Below are 16,808 nucleotides of genomic sequence, written 5' to 3' on the forward strand. Positions count from 1 at the left end.
TGTAGGGAACATGGATTGTTCCATAGAAATATGAGGGAGGGTCCCTTTTGATTGTCCACAGGAAGGAGTTTAGGTCAGTTTGCTGGGGGATAAGAATATTGAGATTATTTCCATTGTCGGTTAATTTATGTATTTTTCTCATTAAATGATAAATGAACAAAAATAACAATGCCCATTGAAAATTCACACAGCCCAAGGTGTTGTCTTCAGATTTGTATTATCAGTAGCTTAAAGCACAAAGACATTATGATCTAAAAAAAGCAGAACATGTTCACATTTGACAACATGAAACCAGTGAATGTTTGCTATTTACAATGATTGCTGCTTACAGCACTAAATATAGTGACATAATGAGACAAAACCTTAATAAATGATGAGTTTCTTCTGCCTTTAATGTCAAGAAACACTGGGCATGTCTGACACCAACCGGCAAAACCACCCCAATGTCTGTAAAAGGGTGTTTATTAGACAGACTGCTAACAGACTGATAATGACTTATTAACAGGCCACTTAGGACCCAAGTGTCAAACAAACAATACACATGTCAATGATTGTCAGACTGGGAGCTGCTGCCCAGAACACTTTACCTTCCTGCTTCTGCTGAATCTGAGCTGAAATGGTGTGTGTGTGAGTTTGAAGACGTTTAAACGAAATAAAAACTAATCAAAGAAAAACAGGGAGGCAATTCATAAAGGGGCAGTAAAGAAAAATACAAGTGAACTGAATAAGTCTTGATTTGATGCTTTCCCCCAAATACACACACCTGTATGTACAGTATGGCTCTGTATGTTACACAATAAACAAAACCAGCTTAGGAATGATTAGTTGATTCATAAATTAACTAATCACCATAAAAAGAATCATCAGTTGCTTTGATAACTGATTAATTTGATGTCATTTTAAAACAAAAACAAACAAAAAAATCCCTGGTACCATTTGTGTATTTTAAATAAATTTTCTCCTTTTTACTGAGTAAAAGTTAATGGTTTCACGACAAATAATAAACGACATAATTAATAATGTAAATAGTAATTAGTTCCAGACCTACGTAAATAAAAGCTTTCTTTCAGAGACAAAGTAGATTTTACTGATATATTACACTTTGACTAGAGTGGAAACAGGTTAAAGCACTAAACAGGTAACTGAAGGAGTAGAAACTCAAGATTAAGAAGTCGATCCAAATACTTTGTCCCTGGTATGGAAAGGCTGAGCGCTATGCCAAACAGCATGGCATTTTACTGACATAAAACTTTAGAGGTGTCCAAAACGCACGTGGATACAGCTACCTTTGTATTTACACTCAAGCTGTGAAATTACTCCTTTATTCTCGTTACATAACTTGCCTTCTTGTTCAACTCGCAGCTGGTGGAATCCTTCAGCCTCCACTGGTCTGCTCGGACCAGCAGTATCAGACAGGATTGAATGATCGCGGCCAAAGTTCCCCGCATCGTAGCTCTCTCCAGAGTGTGCGCAGTAGCCTGTGTATGCTTCACAACGTGCTGCAACAACTATTCCCCTGAAAGCATGGATGAAGTCCTATTTCCACAGCCCCGGCTCCGTGCAGTCACATAAAATGAGCTGGCAAGTATCCGACAAACGGCCGGACAGAGTCATGCTGGCGTGAGCCTGGACACGGACGCAGACCTGCTGTTTCACGTGTGTTTGAGAGAGAGAGAGAGAGAGTGGTGGTCACTGGAGTTTACACAGGGTCACACCATCCTCTCTCTGCTGGTTACACTGCTCTCTCCACACCTCCCCCTCTGCATTGCCCACTTCACGATGTTTTGCAGAGTTTGTTCGCGTTTTTTCAAAAGTCTGTAGGTTTCAAGCCAAAATGAACCAACAGGTCCGCGCCTGCACCAACGCACTTCAAGCCAGAATAGAATGAAAGTCAGGACTGGGCTATGTCCCTAGTTGTTCGATCGGTGAAGTGAAGAGTTGAACTTTCCAAAGAAAAGTCTATAGATCTCCGCACACCCCTCTGACTGTCTACCTCACTGTTTGTATCCAAGGCTCTACAACTCTCCCTCTCTCTCTCTCTGCGACTTGTGCGCGCGTGTGTGAGCATCTGTCAGGCAACTCCACTTTACCTACCCCCTAGGTTGCCTTCATACCCTTCCTTCCCTACATCTCACTCTCTCACTCACACATGCTCGCACACAGAGCAGTAATCTGATTAAACGTCACCTCACCCACGACGCGTAAAGTCTTCATTCATTCCACGTCTTCAGCCTGCAAAGCATTAATATTTACAAAAATACATACTGGAACCCCCCCACCGATATTTATCTTTAATTTGACTAATAGGCGAATAGATTGCAGGCCTAGTGATTTCAATTCACACTATTCTTGCTGTCAACCTATTGAAGGCCTTCAGGTAACCGAGGGTGCCAGTGGACACCCCGTGGAAAGATTATCAGGCACTGATAGTTCATGTCTTACAAACTGGGGGCATTAACAGCACTTCACTCTGAAACACAGAAATATATGAGGCTCAACAGACATCACCAGTTAAATGTAATATTCCTGATGAAGCTTTAATTTTATGTCCACACATTTATAATACCATAATAATTTCATGTAGCCTATAGACTAATAAGAAGCACTGCATTGTCTATTTAAATCCATGTAGAAAATGTTGTTTGTAGAATAGAATATAAACAGTGAGATAGATAACATTTTTATTTTGATTTGCTAAATGAGTGTTTAGCATGGAAAAGTGCTCTGTTCATGATAAATGTCCATTATATTATGTCAAGCTCCTAGCTGGCATTGACGCTCGTGCCTGACAAGATTCAATCATACAATTAGGTACAAAAATAGCTCTTGTGAAATTTGGATACGAGTGTGGAATGTCCAAAATATGTGTCACAATGACTATAAATTTCAGCATCAATACACCTAGTGTACTAGCCAACCCTATACTTTATATTTTTTCTTTATCAGAAATTACACCCTGGACTTGATTCTTCCTGAAAACAGGTTTATTGCTGATCTATAATGTATCCCTGCCTTAACAAAAATGTGCTTAAGTGAAATTAGAACTGCAGTATTTAAACTGTACTTCCTTACACAGATAGCCTACATGGGGTCTTTTGGTTAAGTTGTAGCTGCACCCAAGAGGTGAATCTATGCGGTCTGATTCTATGCTCCCTCTCCTCAAACTGCTGGGTCAAAAGGGGGTAGCGACCACATGTTGATGTTGTCAGACGTCTGAGTAAATAAAACACTGTTTGTTGATGCAAAGAACGACTTCGGGGTATAATCTTTGTTGGTTGCTGTTTTCAAACAAATACAACAGACTGAAAAAATATGATGTGGGTAGGCGGCTTTGTATGATAAGTGGTGTCAATTTTCCAAAACAATATCACAGCCGGGGTAAAGTCATTTACTGTGAAAATATCCATTAACAGAATGTTTTGGCTCAGTGCAGCAGGGATGCCAATCTTTGTGCTGACAAAGGGAGGGCATCACTCAATTTAAAACAGAAATAGAATTTTAAAAAAGGGACATTAAATATATATTATGTGGGGTATGCATACTTTATGGGCAAATTCTACTAATGCCTGTTAAAGCTCCTCCTAGTGGAGAAATATTTTGCCACATGTGACTTTCTACTCACTGTTTTGTCAAACTTTAAATCTGTAACGACTCTGTATTGTGGCAACATTTTACCAGGCAACTGGCATTTTTATCAGTCAATTGTGAATTTTCTAAAACTGAAAAAGAAAGAGGAGACAGTGATGAATTTAAGGATGAGGGTGCAAGGACAAAATAATGAGAAAAGAGAAGAAGCAGTGATGACAGATGCAGTCAAGAGATGCAAACCGAGGGATGTTTCTTCAAAGTCTGCTCATCCAAATAATAAAATAAGGGAATTGGTATTCACCCCCTATATAATCCTATAATATTAGTGTCATTCAAACATTTCAGCCCTCTTATACAGCTCCATATCATTGCAAGCTCTACTATAGCCTGGGCAAAATCCAATTGAGAATATGTACCAGTCAGTGAATGTGTTTCTTGTCACCTCTCAGCTTGTAGATATAAAATGAAGCATGATACTGTAAATCTGTGGCCTTTACAGATGTTGACAGATCTCAATTAAAAAACAAACAAACATGTATGATGGGTTTTGTAAGAATATGATGAAGGGCCTGCTAAAGTGGATGTGTTCATTGTTCTTTGTGTTATGTATCTGTATACCGGTAAAGAGAAAAACAAAGAACAACTGCAGCTGCTTCCTCTTTAATGTCTAAAGAAATATGAGTTGTAAAAAGATGTCTGTGTAAAACCACACACACATCATCTCCCCACTTAGTCCACAAAGGCTGTCCTATATAGATACTTAGCCAACACATCCTTTGTAGACTGTGTATTATCACATACAGTATGTTTGATCAAGTCATGTTAACTGCAGCTTCATCGTGTATTGTTCTTCAGCTAAGCAAGCTGATCCTACATACAAGATGTGAGTTCAGGTCATGGTCAGGTCCTGTCAGGACTCCTCAGATAATCAGGAATACACTAACCAGCACATCAGTGGATCGCCCTGTCACATATCAGCTCTAAATGTCTGTTTAACTCATATAACACACTAGCATCTGGAATTTGTAAGCTAAAAAAAAGTTAAGTATGTCACTGCAACATATTCTAACAGAAGTCAGATGATATCCCACAAATGGAACAAATGTTTTTCTGATTTAAAAATCTGTTTTGCAATATAGTTATTTAGAACTTTTGTCAGATAATTCTAAGTTTGTACAGAATTACTGACTGTTTTTTCCTATAAAGTCAAAGTTATGTAAGAATCATTCTGATAGTTCAGTTTTTAGCACTCATTTTCTTAGCTGTCTGCTTTTTGACTGTATGCTGTATTTGCATTGCCTTTCATATGCACTGTATTTACCCATAAAACTAATTTAAACCGTGCACAATAATAATAATAATAAAAGTCAAACTTCAAAATATGTGCAATTCATAACCTATTTCCCTCCAACATTTTAATGCAGCTCTAATGTTTTATGAAAGGCAGTCTGTTTGAAGCTTGTAATGGACTTCAGTGACCACCTGTCAACGCTGATAGTGCCTTACATCTGTACATTTCCACTTTAAAGTGGCTCTGTTTGTGAAGTTCAAACAGGACTGGGCTCTTCTGAGGGATGCTGAGCAAACTGATTCTGTCTGTTTAAAGAACTGTTCAAAAGGATTTCACAATATGGAAATGACCACATGTGTTTCGTTTTATAAAGACTGGGAGGTGGATGTATTTGATCCTGTCAAATGACCCATAAAACTCTCTAGAATAGTAAATATTTCTTGGTTAAACAGCACATCCAGATTATGTTTAATATTTTTAATTACATCCAAACATGATCTCAATTATTAAATCATTAAGCCTAAAGCAAAGTTGGAAGAACATAAATAGCATTATGCAGAGTTTATGCGTGTATGGAGGCTTGCAAGTGCTTGCAAATTAAAAATAGATTATAATATTTGTACGCCTGCATGCACACCCTGTTTACACATGACAGATTTTTTATAAGCAGATGACAGAGGACATGACTTTCAATAAGCAGACTGCTGGACAGATGAATCCATTCATTGTACACATGGTCAGAGAAGAGAAGAGACAAAGCATGCAGACAAGTATGTGAGCCTTCCAGTAATGGTTTGAGTTCCGATGACTCAGTCCATTTACAGATGGTCAGTCATACTGACCATGGTCGACTTCCTTCACAGCACATTAAACTCTAATTGAAAAGCCTTGGCACTAGTTATCCGTAACCCTGCATGAGGGTGTCCATGTGCATGCACTGTACAGTATGTCTCACTGTACGTGCGTGCAGCACTGTGAATGTCTGCATGTTTGCAGATGGAGGAGGAGGTCAGAGAAAGATTTGGCCATAAGTGATATTTCCTCCACATGCATCAAAATGTTCATTTATCACATGTACAATTACTCCTTTAATATTGTTATTGTTCATGTTGATGATAAACGTATTGATAAACCTATGTTACTATTTGTGCAGTAGCTGATTAGCTCCCATAATGTCAAACTATTCTTTTTTGTGGGCTCTGTGTTATAAAAAACAGCCACTAGCTGTGCTTTAGTAACCCCAATGAGCAAGATCAGTGGAAGCTTTTTTTCCAAATAGACTGAGGATCCCCAGATCTGTCTTCAGACATCTTCTGCTTACCTTCATTTCCATGCATGCAGGTCCAGAGTTCAGGCCACAGTCTCTCCCTCACTGGTTCAAGCAGAATGCACTTCCACCTGGAATGTATTCACAACTTAGTGGATCAATCAGCCATTACTACATTAAAAGCAACCGTATTCATTCCAGCCAATGTGTGCTGGCATGACTGTGCAATGTTTCCACACTATTCCTTCTCAAGGAAACATTAAGGACTACCTGAACTTATGAACTAAGAAGCAGAAAATATCAAGTTTGACTTAACATTGTTATATGTGGTACATTACTAATAAGCCAGAGATCCAATTCACTATGGCATCAATGGTCCAGATAGTGCCTGTCAAGGCCAAAACCTGTCAGCAATATGTCGGTGTAAAGAGTTTTTCAAAGGCAGACAGTGCCACTGACACATGCAAGCAGACACTGCCTGAGGTCAGGTGACTGCCCAGACTTCACAGAAAGGTCACATACAAGGACCAGCCTGTTTCTTATTCCACTTGCAGAGATCAGCCTGGAGCAGACAGGAGGTACAGAGGAGTGGAAGTGGCTGTTATACTGAATATTAGCTTCTTTCACATCATACTGACTGCTTCAGTGACACAGACTAATTGATTTGTTTATCTGTTGGACTGAGCTTTCTTGTGTGTTCCCTGTAGACTTTATAAAATTTTAAAAAGTTCACCAGAATGGACATTATTACTAAAAGATGCACAGGAAAATGCAAACTAAGAGGAGAATACACCGTCTGTGTCTGATCTCGTCATGAAAATCCTTTTCAGGTAGCTTCCTGCAGAAGGAAGTTTTAGTAATCTCTCACAACCACAACAGTGACCCGGATATTGCTTATTTAAACCACATCAAGCTACCCTGTGTGAAATGTGTTATACAGACATATGTCGATCTATGCAACCTCTGACTAATGACTTCCTTAAGCAGTACTGCCTGTCCTGTTTCTGAGTAGAGAAAGGAGTCAGAGGCATTATGGTGGTTATTAAATTGTGAGTTTCCAGAGGCTTTCTGTATTTGTCTGGCATGGAAAATAACAAACATATGTTTTCACCTCTAAAACGATGTCTTTTCTAGTTTCACTGAAAAAAATATGCAAACCACTTCGATTTCTGTATGAAGTCATAATTTGTCTAAAAGGTGTTTTTGTGCCGTTTACAGTAATCCCATCTATTCTAATCTATAACTTCCCAACACGAGAAAACAAACCATCCAGCTAATTCAGCTTCAAAGTTTTATGTCCTGACCCGCTATTATCTGGTTCTTGTAAACAGCTATAGTTTCACATTTCAAAAACAAACATGACATTAATGGCAAACGACGCACAGACCAGAAACAGCATGACTGCACGGTTACCCGTGATGGAAGTGGTTGTGTGACTGAGCTTTTAGTCACAGCTTCAAAGCAAAAATGGTGTGCATGGTATAAAGCACTTACGGGAATCCAGGGTGTCCTGGCAGCTCTGCGGGCAGACACACATGGCACATATACTACATCCAAAGCTGTGATCTCAGCTCATGTCCCCAGTTACCAGCCCCCCACCACCTTTTTGTTGCTCTTTGCTCTTTATTAGCATGAACATTTTTCAGATTTCTGTGATATGTATCCAAGTGCATTCTAGATAATAACAAGAATAGTATTTGGCTGTTCTCAAAGAAACAATATTTTGTCAGTCAGACAAAGAGTAAAATATTTAAATGACAAATTGCTTTAGGGAGATGATCTGAATAAAGTAAAAATTTAAGGTACTGCTTCTTTATTTTAGTATTTACATTCAGTCGTCTATTTTAACTACTTTATATTTAAAATGCATTTCTAAAGGCAATGATGTACTTTTTAATCCACTATATTTGGGCTATTTGGCTGTTAGGAATTGCTAGTGACCTTACAGATTAAAAAAAAGACATAGTAATCCTATAAACTACAACATACTGTAATAGATTAAATCAGTTTCCCAGGGGGTGTTGGCCTGTCTGGCTGAGGGAGTTTCTCTAAAGAGGCATTTCCCCTCTAAAACTCTGTGGTTCAATTTACAGTAACTGGCCCAAAGATGTAAAATTATTGTTAAAGAGCCAAGAATGTAAACAGATTTTTGGAACTGAAGCTGTTTGCTTCCTTCCTTAATCATCTCACAACCCCACACATTTATCTTATAACCCTTTAAAGGTCCGTGTCCTATAGGTTGGGAACCGCTGGACTAACTACCCAACTCTACTGTATATAAAGTTTAAAATCTAGCTCCACCTCAAGCAGCTACAACAGTAAAATGCTGCTTACCCACTGATCTTTCAAGAACTTTAAGTACATTTTGCTGATGCTCTTACTCAAGAGAAAAGAAGAGGTTGCTTTTACTTGTATAAAATGACCATATATGCCATTTATGACTGTCATCCTTATTAGGTTTTTGAGTCACAGCTCTATGAAATGAGCTAAAAATCATGTTTGAAATGCAGATTTGAAATGATTAAAGGAGTCCTTGAGAATTTTGGAAATATCTTCAAATCAGAGTTAATGAATAAAAGGTATGTACTGGGGCAATTGAGAGCTGATGTAATGATATTACGTTGGGCCTATCCTCATTTGTCAGTTCTGTCATCTACCTCTGAAAAAATGAAGCATTTCTGGGGTTTACTTTCCATATTCTCAGTCAAATCAACAGCAGTTGCTCTAATGTGAATCTTTGTAATTTTGACCAAATTTTACACAATTTACTCTGTGAGTACAGGAAAAACTACAGTTCTTATGGGAAAAAAAGCCCAGCAACATGAGTAGTCATGTTAATTGATGCAGTTTCATTCATATCCATAAAAAAATCACCAGCACTCTCTTTTGTCATATTTTTGACTTTCTGAGATTTTGCTGTCTTAAAACATTCACAGTGTTTAGTCCACAGTCGTGATGTTATTACTGCAACTTGCACATGGACTCGCCTCCTCTGGCTGTCTGGGAAATGTTGTTCATTAGGCTGCTAAAACGCGCACACACATACACAAAAACACAACAACAACATTAGGTCACTTTTCAAAAACTGCTGTGCTAATCCAGACATATGCAGAGAGCCACAGGTCTTTTATTAGCATATGTCAATGGGATTTTGAGTGTAGTTTCCTTACTAAGCGAACAGAAGCCAGATGTTCCAGTTTGGCTTTGAGTTTCTATAGCTAGACTAACCTTTAAATTTCAGCTTCCATTCACTGTTTGTGCTAAGCTAGGCTAAGCATTTCTCTGGAGCTGCACTGATGAAACTGATATCTTCTAACTTCTGGTAAAAAAAACAAAACAAATACAAATATTTCCCAGAATATCTGAGTATTCCTTGATCCAAGTTATTGACTGTAGAGTAAGCTGCATAGTATAGTATAGTATAGTATATAGTATTCTAAATATTAAGCAATATAGAATGAACTCTATTTACAGCAGTCAACTCAGTCACCAACCTTTTTACTGTCTGCTCACTTTGTCTATTCAAATCCAGAAAACCAAGAAAGCTTCTAAAAGGCTAGGATTACCTGTAAATTAAAAGAAATGTTTCAGTGTCGGGTTTGTCCATAGAACTCCAATTATTGTGCCCGTCAGTGTAAAATAATAGCCCACAATAAATGACTCTGGAGGAAGGCGGCTGTATGTGTGAAAAGAACTAGACGCTAAATAATGACACACTTGGGATGTCATGGGTCCATAAATCAGCTACAGTTGCTGTGTGAAGTCTCAGAGTTTCTCTGTTTCATCTTTACACTCAGCCTCAAACAGCCACCTGTCCACAGACAAAAGATGACTTAACTCACTTCTGCACTGTTGTTCCATCAAGCTTAATCACACTAGAATATGGACTGGGGTTGGGGGTGGGGGTCTTGGGTCAACAGCAAAACCAGAATTAGTATTACTGCACAGCAAGAGAGAGAGGATGAAGGGGTGTGAAGGAATGCAGCTTTTCAAACAGCTTTTTGATTTAGTGGTCATGGCGCCCTGTATGACTGACTCTGGCTCAGACACCGTGGAGATCACTCAGACGTTATTCCCTCTGGTCTGGGGGTTTTCTGCTCTGCTGGCCTCTGTGTGTCTGCACATTTGAAAGAGAGAGAGAGATAAACGTGCACTGTATCTGCTACACCTGAATTTGACGACTTGTACATGTGGAAACTTCAAAAAAAAAAAATGCCCACATGCACCCTATTTATAAATCTTGTAAAATACAGATTATGCAAGTATGGAAAGGTAAACGCCAACAACAGACAAAATGTACCACTCCCCCTTTACAAACAATGTTAATCTATGACTCTGTATTGCCAAGTCTGCATTTCACATCATGCAAAATGTTCCTTGGTGCATCTGCTCATGATACAAAAAAACCAAATGCGTAGATACACTGAGAGGAAAAAAAATAGATAAGGAAGTTTTCTTTAGTGGACAATGTCCCACACATACAGTGATAACCCCCCTCCTTGAGACCAAGTCAAAGCCCTTGGTATGAGGTACTTCTGTTAAAAAAAAAAAAAAGAGTCAATGGAAAAATCTATTCAGCACTACTCAGTATGCTATTCCAATAATAAGAACAATGCTCTATGAGTTATATAATCAGCAAACACTGTTCCTTTTTAATAAGGACCACTAGCAGCAGTTTGTGCCCCTCATGTATTAGCATTTGGGTTGCAGACGTAACCATCGGTTTCTCAGTTTCAAAGTGGGGCTAAGGGACCACATTACTGTGAATTAAAGGTGCTCCTGTAAATAAGGCTTCGGTTTACATTTAGTGTTACTCACCAAAACATATTGTGTGTATCCTTGAAGCCTGACAAAACCATGTTGTATTGATTTCTTGGCACATTATCACCACCTGTAGATGTGGTAGAATAGCGCGAGGCCACTGGCAGAATGTGTATGGCATCACCTGTACTGTACATTTGCACATGTATACAAGAATAAATAAAACATAAAAGCATTGCTCCATAGCATTACCAGCAGTGAAAAACTCCACAGCATCCCTTTAATGAATAGGTTACTGTTGTGAAGTAGTTATCTTGATTTACTTGAGAGTCTGCAGTGGTGTCCAGTACCTGTTTTCAGGAATAAATAAATCATCACAAATAAAATTTACGTCTCAAAAACAGATAATATTCTGTTGGGCCTGCATGTTAGCCTACACAGTGACTGTCAGTCAAACTGCTCCCTTCAAGCTCTGCTTATTTCTCACTGCTCATAGGGGTCAGTACAATCTAAAGAGCCACTTTGCCTTCCTTTCACTCTCTGACCGTGCTAACAGGCTGAGCATAAGGTTTCAGTTTTCCCAGTCCACTTCTCACCTGTGTCGCACTGAAGTCACACCAGAAATGATCATGTAAAAGTGGAGAGGTTGCCAGTTTGTTGGCTTGCCGTTAAAAGTACTTTATGTGCGTCTCCATGGGTTTTCATGTGCATATGCGTGTTAAAATCACAGGTCAGGTATCTGCCAGACTTCGACCCAAAAGTGCTAAAACACCACCTGATCTGTGTGTGTGCTGGAGAGTGTGCATCAATGAGAGCCTTGTGTTATCAGGCGTCCGCCACTGCCCCACCACCAGTGTGATTGAAATGTAAATTGAAAGTGTCATAAAGCCCATATTGTTAGCCAAACACTAAGTTAGGAAGAAATAATAACAGGCTCTTTCATTAGGGAAATGACAACTCTCATGTGCTCTGACTTTCTTTCCAGTCTCCATAATCACTTCAATATTGAGAAACAGAGAATTGAAAAAAGAATAACATCTGGGATCGATGGTAATATTTTCTTTAGATATTAAAACAATGGTGTTACTCTGATAGAATTTACTCTTAAGAGTAACAATGTTCTGTAAAGCAGGAGTACTGTACAATCTAGCTGTGTCATTTGGCTGACAGTCTCCAGGTGTCACGGGTACATACAACCATGATGCTGTACAATTCTTACAGTGTGACTCCAGGATATATTAAACTGAATAATCAATTTTTGCATCTGTTATATTTGAAACAATGTCTTATAACATAATAATAATGAGCCCAACAAACAGGCTTTTGTCTGTACCACAGGACTGGAACTGTGTCAGTGGTGTTGGTTGTCCACCCTATTCGTAATGCTCATGACTCACTCTGCCTGTGGTGTCATTTTAATTTCTCATCGACTTTCCCTGACCTCATTGTTTTCCTGATGCTTTGTAGTTGAAATACAGAGGACAAAATGGGACAAACTGGAGATGGAACATAATTAGTAAATATCAGCCAAAATGGGACAATTAAAAATATTCAGCCAACTCCACAAAAACTGTCATTTTCTTCTTAGGCCAATGAACTGAATTATTTATCACCTATAACGTAGCAAACTTTTGACTTGATGATGGCAACACCATATGGAAAGTTAAGGCATCACCAAAGCTATTAATATTAATCCTGAGGGAGACAGGTTTGTGTCACACATCTCATGGCAATCCATCCAACAGTTGTAGAGACATTTCAATCAAAAACACAAATGTCATCCTGCTAGTTGTGTTGCAAGAAACATTGAGATCCCCAAGGTGTTTTAAAGATAAACCATCAATATCTATACAAAACTTTGCACCAGTTTTTTGGGAAATAATTATTACATATTTCCAATGTTTATCTGAACAAATATTTAAACTTACCAACAACATCACAACATATACTCTACCAGTGAACTAAATTAATGACAACTTCCTGTCAGTCAGTCAAAATGTTCAGTAATTTGTTCATAAACCATCCACATCAGTGCTTTGACCTCAGGTATGGAAAGTGATATCAACACAGTGAACTCCGCCATCCTCCTTCCTTTCACTCAGGCCCATCATGATGGAAGTGAGTGGGTAACCAGAGAAGTGTGTCTTTATTGACTCTGGACCTCTGCCATGGCATGTCAGGAGGAAGCACCCAGAGGCTGAAGTTAGAGAGAGAGAAAAGCAGCTCTCTGGAATGAAGAACGGGATACTGATACAGGGAAGTTCCTGTGTCCGCCGCCTCGGGGGGCACCTACACTTCATTTCCCAAGCTGCGATATCTGTGTTTGCATGTGCACCAATTGGGTTAATCAGAGAAGCAGGTTCAGAAAAACAGAATTCACCATTATCCACTGTTTATAGTGAACTATGGTATTAGTGAGGGTGGTTATAACACAAAAAACGAGGATGGTTAGCTAGGCAAACTATTAATAATATAAGATGTCAACCAAGCCTGATTCTATAATAAGGATAAGTGAACCATCCATCCATCTCAGAATCTGAATCAGAATTATCTACAAATATTTTAGGGTAGCCTGTTTTCAAGAATCCCAAAACAACCTGAATCTTCTCTCCCATTGTCTGTATGATAGGCAGTTATATTGTGCATCTTACTTGAATATTTGAGGGTTCTTTTTTCATTACAGGCCAAGTTAAGGCAGAACATGTGTTAAATGGGGTTCTCAACATTAAATTTAAATGGCTGTCAGACCCAGAATCTGGATCAGATCCAGGTGCAATTTGGTCTAGTGACAGACATTGCCACCCTACATACAGTATGTATATTGAATTTTAAATGACTTCTATAACCTTTGAGAGAGATATGAATTTTTTTTTTTTAATTTTGCCACATGTTAAAGATGGGGATTTTTGTGATTTTTTTTTTGTGTGAATCGAATCACTTCTAGGATTGGACCCCATCAATCTCTGTAATAAGTATGCTGATGGTCCTACCAGCCATTTGTCTGTAATACTGTTAACCAACAAACACACACAAGGAACCAAAAACATAACCTCCTTAGTGCAGGTAATAAAAGCTGGAAGGGGTGTAATGAAACTGCTGAAGAACATGTACAATTTCACTACAGGACACAACCTGTTGTTTTGGCGTTAAAGGGTTGTACTTATAGTATATTTGGAGGATTACTTACCTGTGTCTGGAGGTGGTCCTCTCCTTCTGAAGTGCAATATATTTTATTTAGAACATCTGTTCTTCTTATCTGCTCAAAGTATCAGCCTGGCACAAGAAAGCAGGTTTAGCAAACTCCCTGAACCCAAAAGTCTGAGCTGATTAACTGCAAAACGTTTTTGGCTCCAGATACTCCATCTGATTAGAGTTAGTTCAGTCAATCTTGAGTTTGTTTACTAAGTGAGTAATGAATGAAAAAAGCCATCATTAATGGAGCTCTGATAGTACAGTTCACCTTGGCAATAGACCTAAATAAAGAGCAGAGCCCTATTTTAATCCAGTGGAGCTTGAAATTACTATTATTGTGCGCAATGCACATAAATATTTAAAATGCAGCAGCAGTGAAAGAATATGAGTTGGGGGAAAAGAATCCAACACTATTATGTTTTTTAGTGAAGCTCATCCATCCATCATTTAGCAAACTTGATGACAAACTGCGGGGATGCTATTTTATCACATTCATTTTTAAACATATTTATTCAGCCGTCACCTGACAGTCACTGGACCAGTTGAAGTGGGCAATCCTCCCTAAACACCAGGTGGCAGTATCGAGCAACTTGCTGCTTGGCGCAACCGAAGGAGAAGACACCAAAACACACTCGGAAAAGCAACAAAAGATGCGATTTGTGCATCATTGGAAGCGTTATTCAAACACGGTGGCTTGCTTTCACAAAATAAAGAGCTTTATCAGTGGCGACTACCTGAAGTGTTTGGTTTTGCATGTGTGCGTTCGGTTTGTTTACCAGCCAATCTCTGTAAAGTTGGGCAAAGCCTCGGGGGAGCCATCCAGGACCGTCACTAACGGGGCCTTATCCAGCTTTAATGAGAAACTACATTCACACAGATAACCAAGTTATCAGTTTCTCCAAGTGCCAAATTAGCAGTATTTGGGAAAACCCAGACGGTCGTTTGAAAATACTTACCTGCTACTGTGCAAGTAGTCTCTACGGCATTGATGTGTGACACAGCTGACTTGGCAGTTTGTACCAAAGCCTGCTTTCAAGAAGCTCCTGTTGTCACGTGAACAATGACAAGGTTCGCTGAAATCATGTGACCAATTTCTTTTGAGCTTTGAATGTTCACGACACCTAAGAGACCTTCAAAATCTAAAAATGAACTTGCAGGGGGTCTCAAAAATGTGGCCAAGTATTATCTGTTTATCTACACAGTATTTATCTTCATGCATCTTAACAAATGTTTAACTGTCTTTAAAATAATAACAGTGTAGCCGAGCATTTACGTGGGCTCAACTAGACATGTGTATAAAATAATAAAACGACAAAGCTTCAGGTCTGAACTTCTCCGTCACTTTATTTTGCACTCTTCACTCCAAAACTAACACTCCCATCTCTCTCTTCCCAAGTATGGCAAGCCCCAAAGGCCAAAAGGACATAAGGTATACTACACACATAAACAGAGCACCAACACATTCACACCGGGGAGACATAACACCAAACAGTCTGTTACAACAGTAAAGTATTTTAAGTTTGATGAGGAAACTGAAAGTGAACACAGCACAATCTGCAGCACTCTGACTGACTTCACCTGCTGTGATTAACGCCTGTAATATGACTGATCAGGACATATGCAATGTGTTTTCATCACTGCTAGAGATCGATGTTATTTTGTATGCCTATGTGTAATTATAGTATGGATATTAGGTGTTAGATCTGCAATATAGCTAGGTATTATTATAAAAACACTAATGAACTAAGTTTCTTAAGTTAAATGTCTGTACAAGTCTGAGGTCACAGTCATTGCCCTATTTAGTTTGTGAAGCCTATGAAGTCATACGCACAAAACAACCCAGGGTGTTTGTGGTATTGTTAGCTGATAGCATGACAAAATTACAGTTGTCATCATGTTATGTAAAAACAAACAAACAAGCAGTCTATTTTATACAAGCTTTATTTACAATGTAGTCTCCAAGTTTTGCAGTGGAGGAAGCACATTTCCAAATGGTTTTGTCTCACTCTCAAATGGTCAGACAGTGTCTTTTCCACTGTCACATAAACTATGTACATAGTGTGTTTGTATACAAGCAATATAAAACTTGGCAAATGGGAGGTTATTTGCTACGTCAATAGGCAAAGACATTTTTCCAATGAGTAAAAAATGCAGCAGACACTGCGCTGTGAGAGATTCTGACCTGTTAACAGCCTTGTGTTGTTCCTACACTAATACACTTTTGACTGGCTTCACTGTGCAATTAATTAGCAGTCAAGTAATACTAGGAAACACTGGGTACTCAGTTTTAGCTTACACATGTTCAAAACACACCACACTGTGACTGAGTTTTGAAAAAGTATTGTGTATTGTTCTCAAATATTTTTTAATAAAGAACAACCTTGAGTTGTAGCTTGAGTAGTACATCATATCATTATTTCTTTTGAGGAAACTAAACAATAAGGTCTAAAAAGGGCCCAAACTAGCTGACTTTCAACATTAGTTTCTCTGGTATATTACTGTAATGTAATAATTTCTCCCCAGTATCTCATCAAAGTAAGAATATATACACAGACACAAATGCAACAAAATACAGTGGCTGTTTTGATGGGGAATAAAAGGGGTTAACACAGTTTGCTTCTTCTTCTGGAAGGTATTAGAAGTGTTTCCCTGACATCCCTTATATAAATTTAAACAAGTCAACCAGTGTCAGAGTAGATATACGTTATA

At 38.6% G+C, this 16,808-nt stretch overlaps 1 protein-coding gene across 10 annotated transcripts in view; it reads right to left on the reverse strand.

The window, feature by feature from the left end:
• Nucleotides 1-15,464, reverse strand: part of trabd2a (TraB domain containing 2A) — a 67,589-nt gene extending 52,125 nt beyond the window's left edge. Inside the window, exons 1-8 of one of the 10 annotated variants that reach the window (XM_020609865.1) lie at nucleotides 15,056-15,464; nucleotides 14,876-14,962; nucleotides 14,623-14,692; nucleotides 14,095-14,180; nucleotides 11,160-11,257; nucleotides 9,641-11,037; nucleotides 6,201-6,277; nucleotides 1-82 (exon numbers count right to left, since the gene is read on the reverse strand). The exon at nucleotides 1-82 is cut by the window's left edge and continues 491 nt beyond it. In XM_020609865.1, the coding sequence (XP_020465521.1) occupies nucleotides 1-82; nucleotides 6,201-6,212 (94 nt within the window). In that variant the 5' untranslated portion in view covers nucleotides 6,213-6,277; nucleotides 9,641-11,037; nucleotides 11,160-11,257; ... (2 more) ...; nucleotides 14,876-14,962; nucleotides 15,056-15,464. The other 9 variants (XM_020609861.1, XM_020609866.1, XM_020609863.1 and 6 more) reach the window with 9 other exon arrangements.
• Between the last annotated feature and the right edge of the window lie 1,344 nt (nucleotides 15,465-16,808).

This window comes from Monopterus albus, unplaced genomic scaffold, assembly GCF_001952655.1.
Source record: "Monopterus albus unplaced genomic scaffold, M_albus_1.0 scaffold102.1, whole genome shotgun sequence".
Taxonomy (NCBI): Eukaryota; Metazoa; Chordata; class Actinopteri; order Synbranchiformes; family Synbranchidae; genus Monopterus; species Monopterus albus.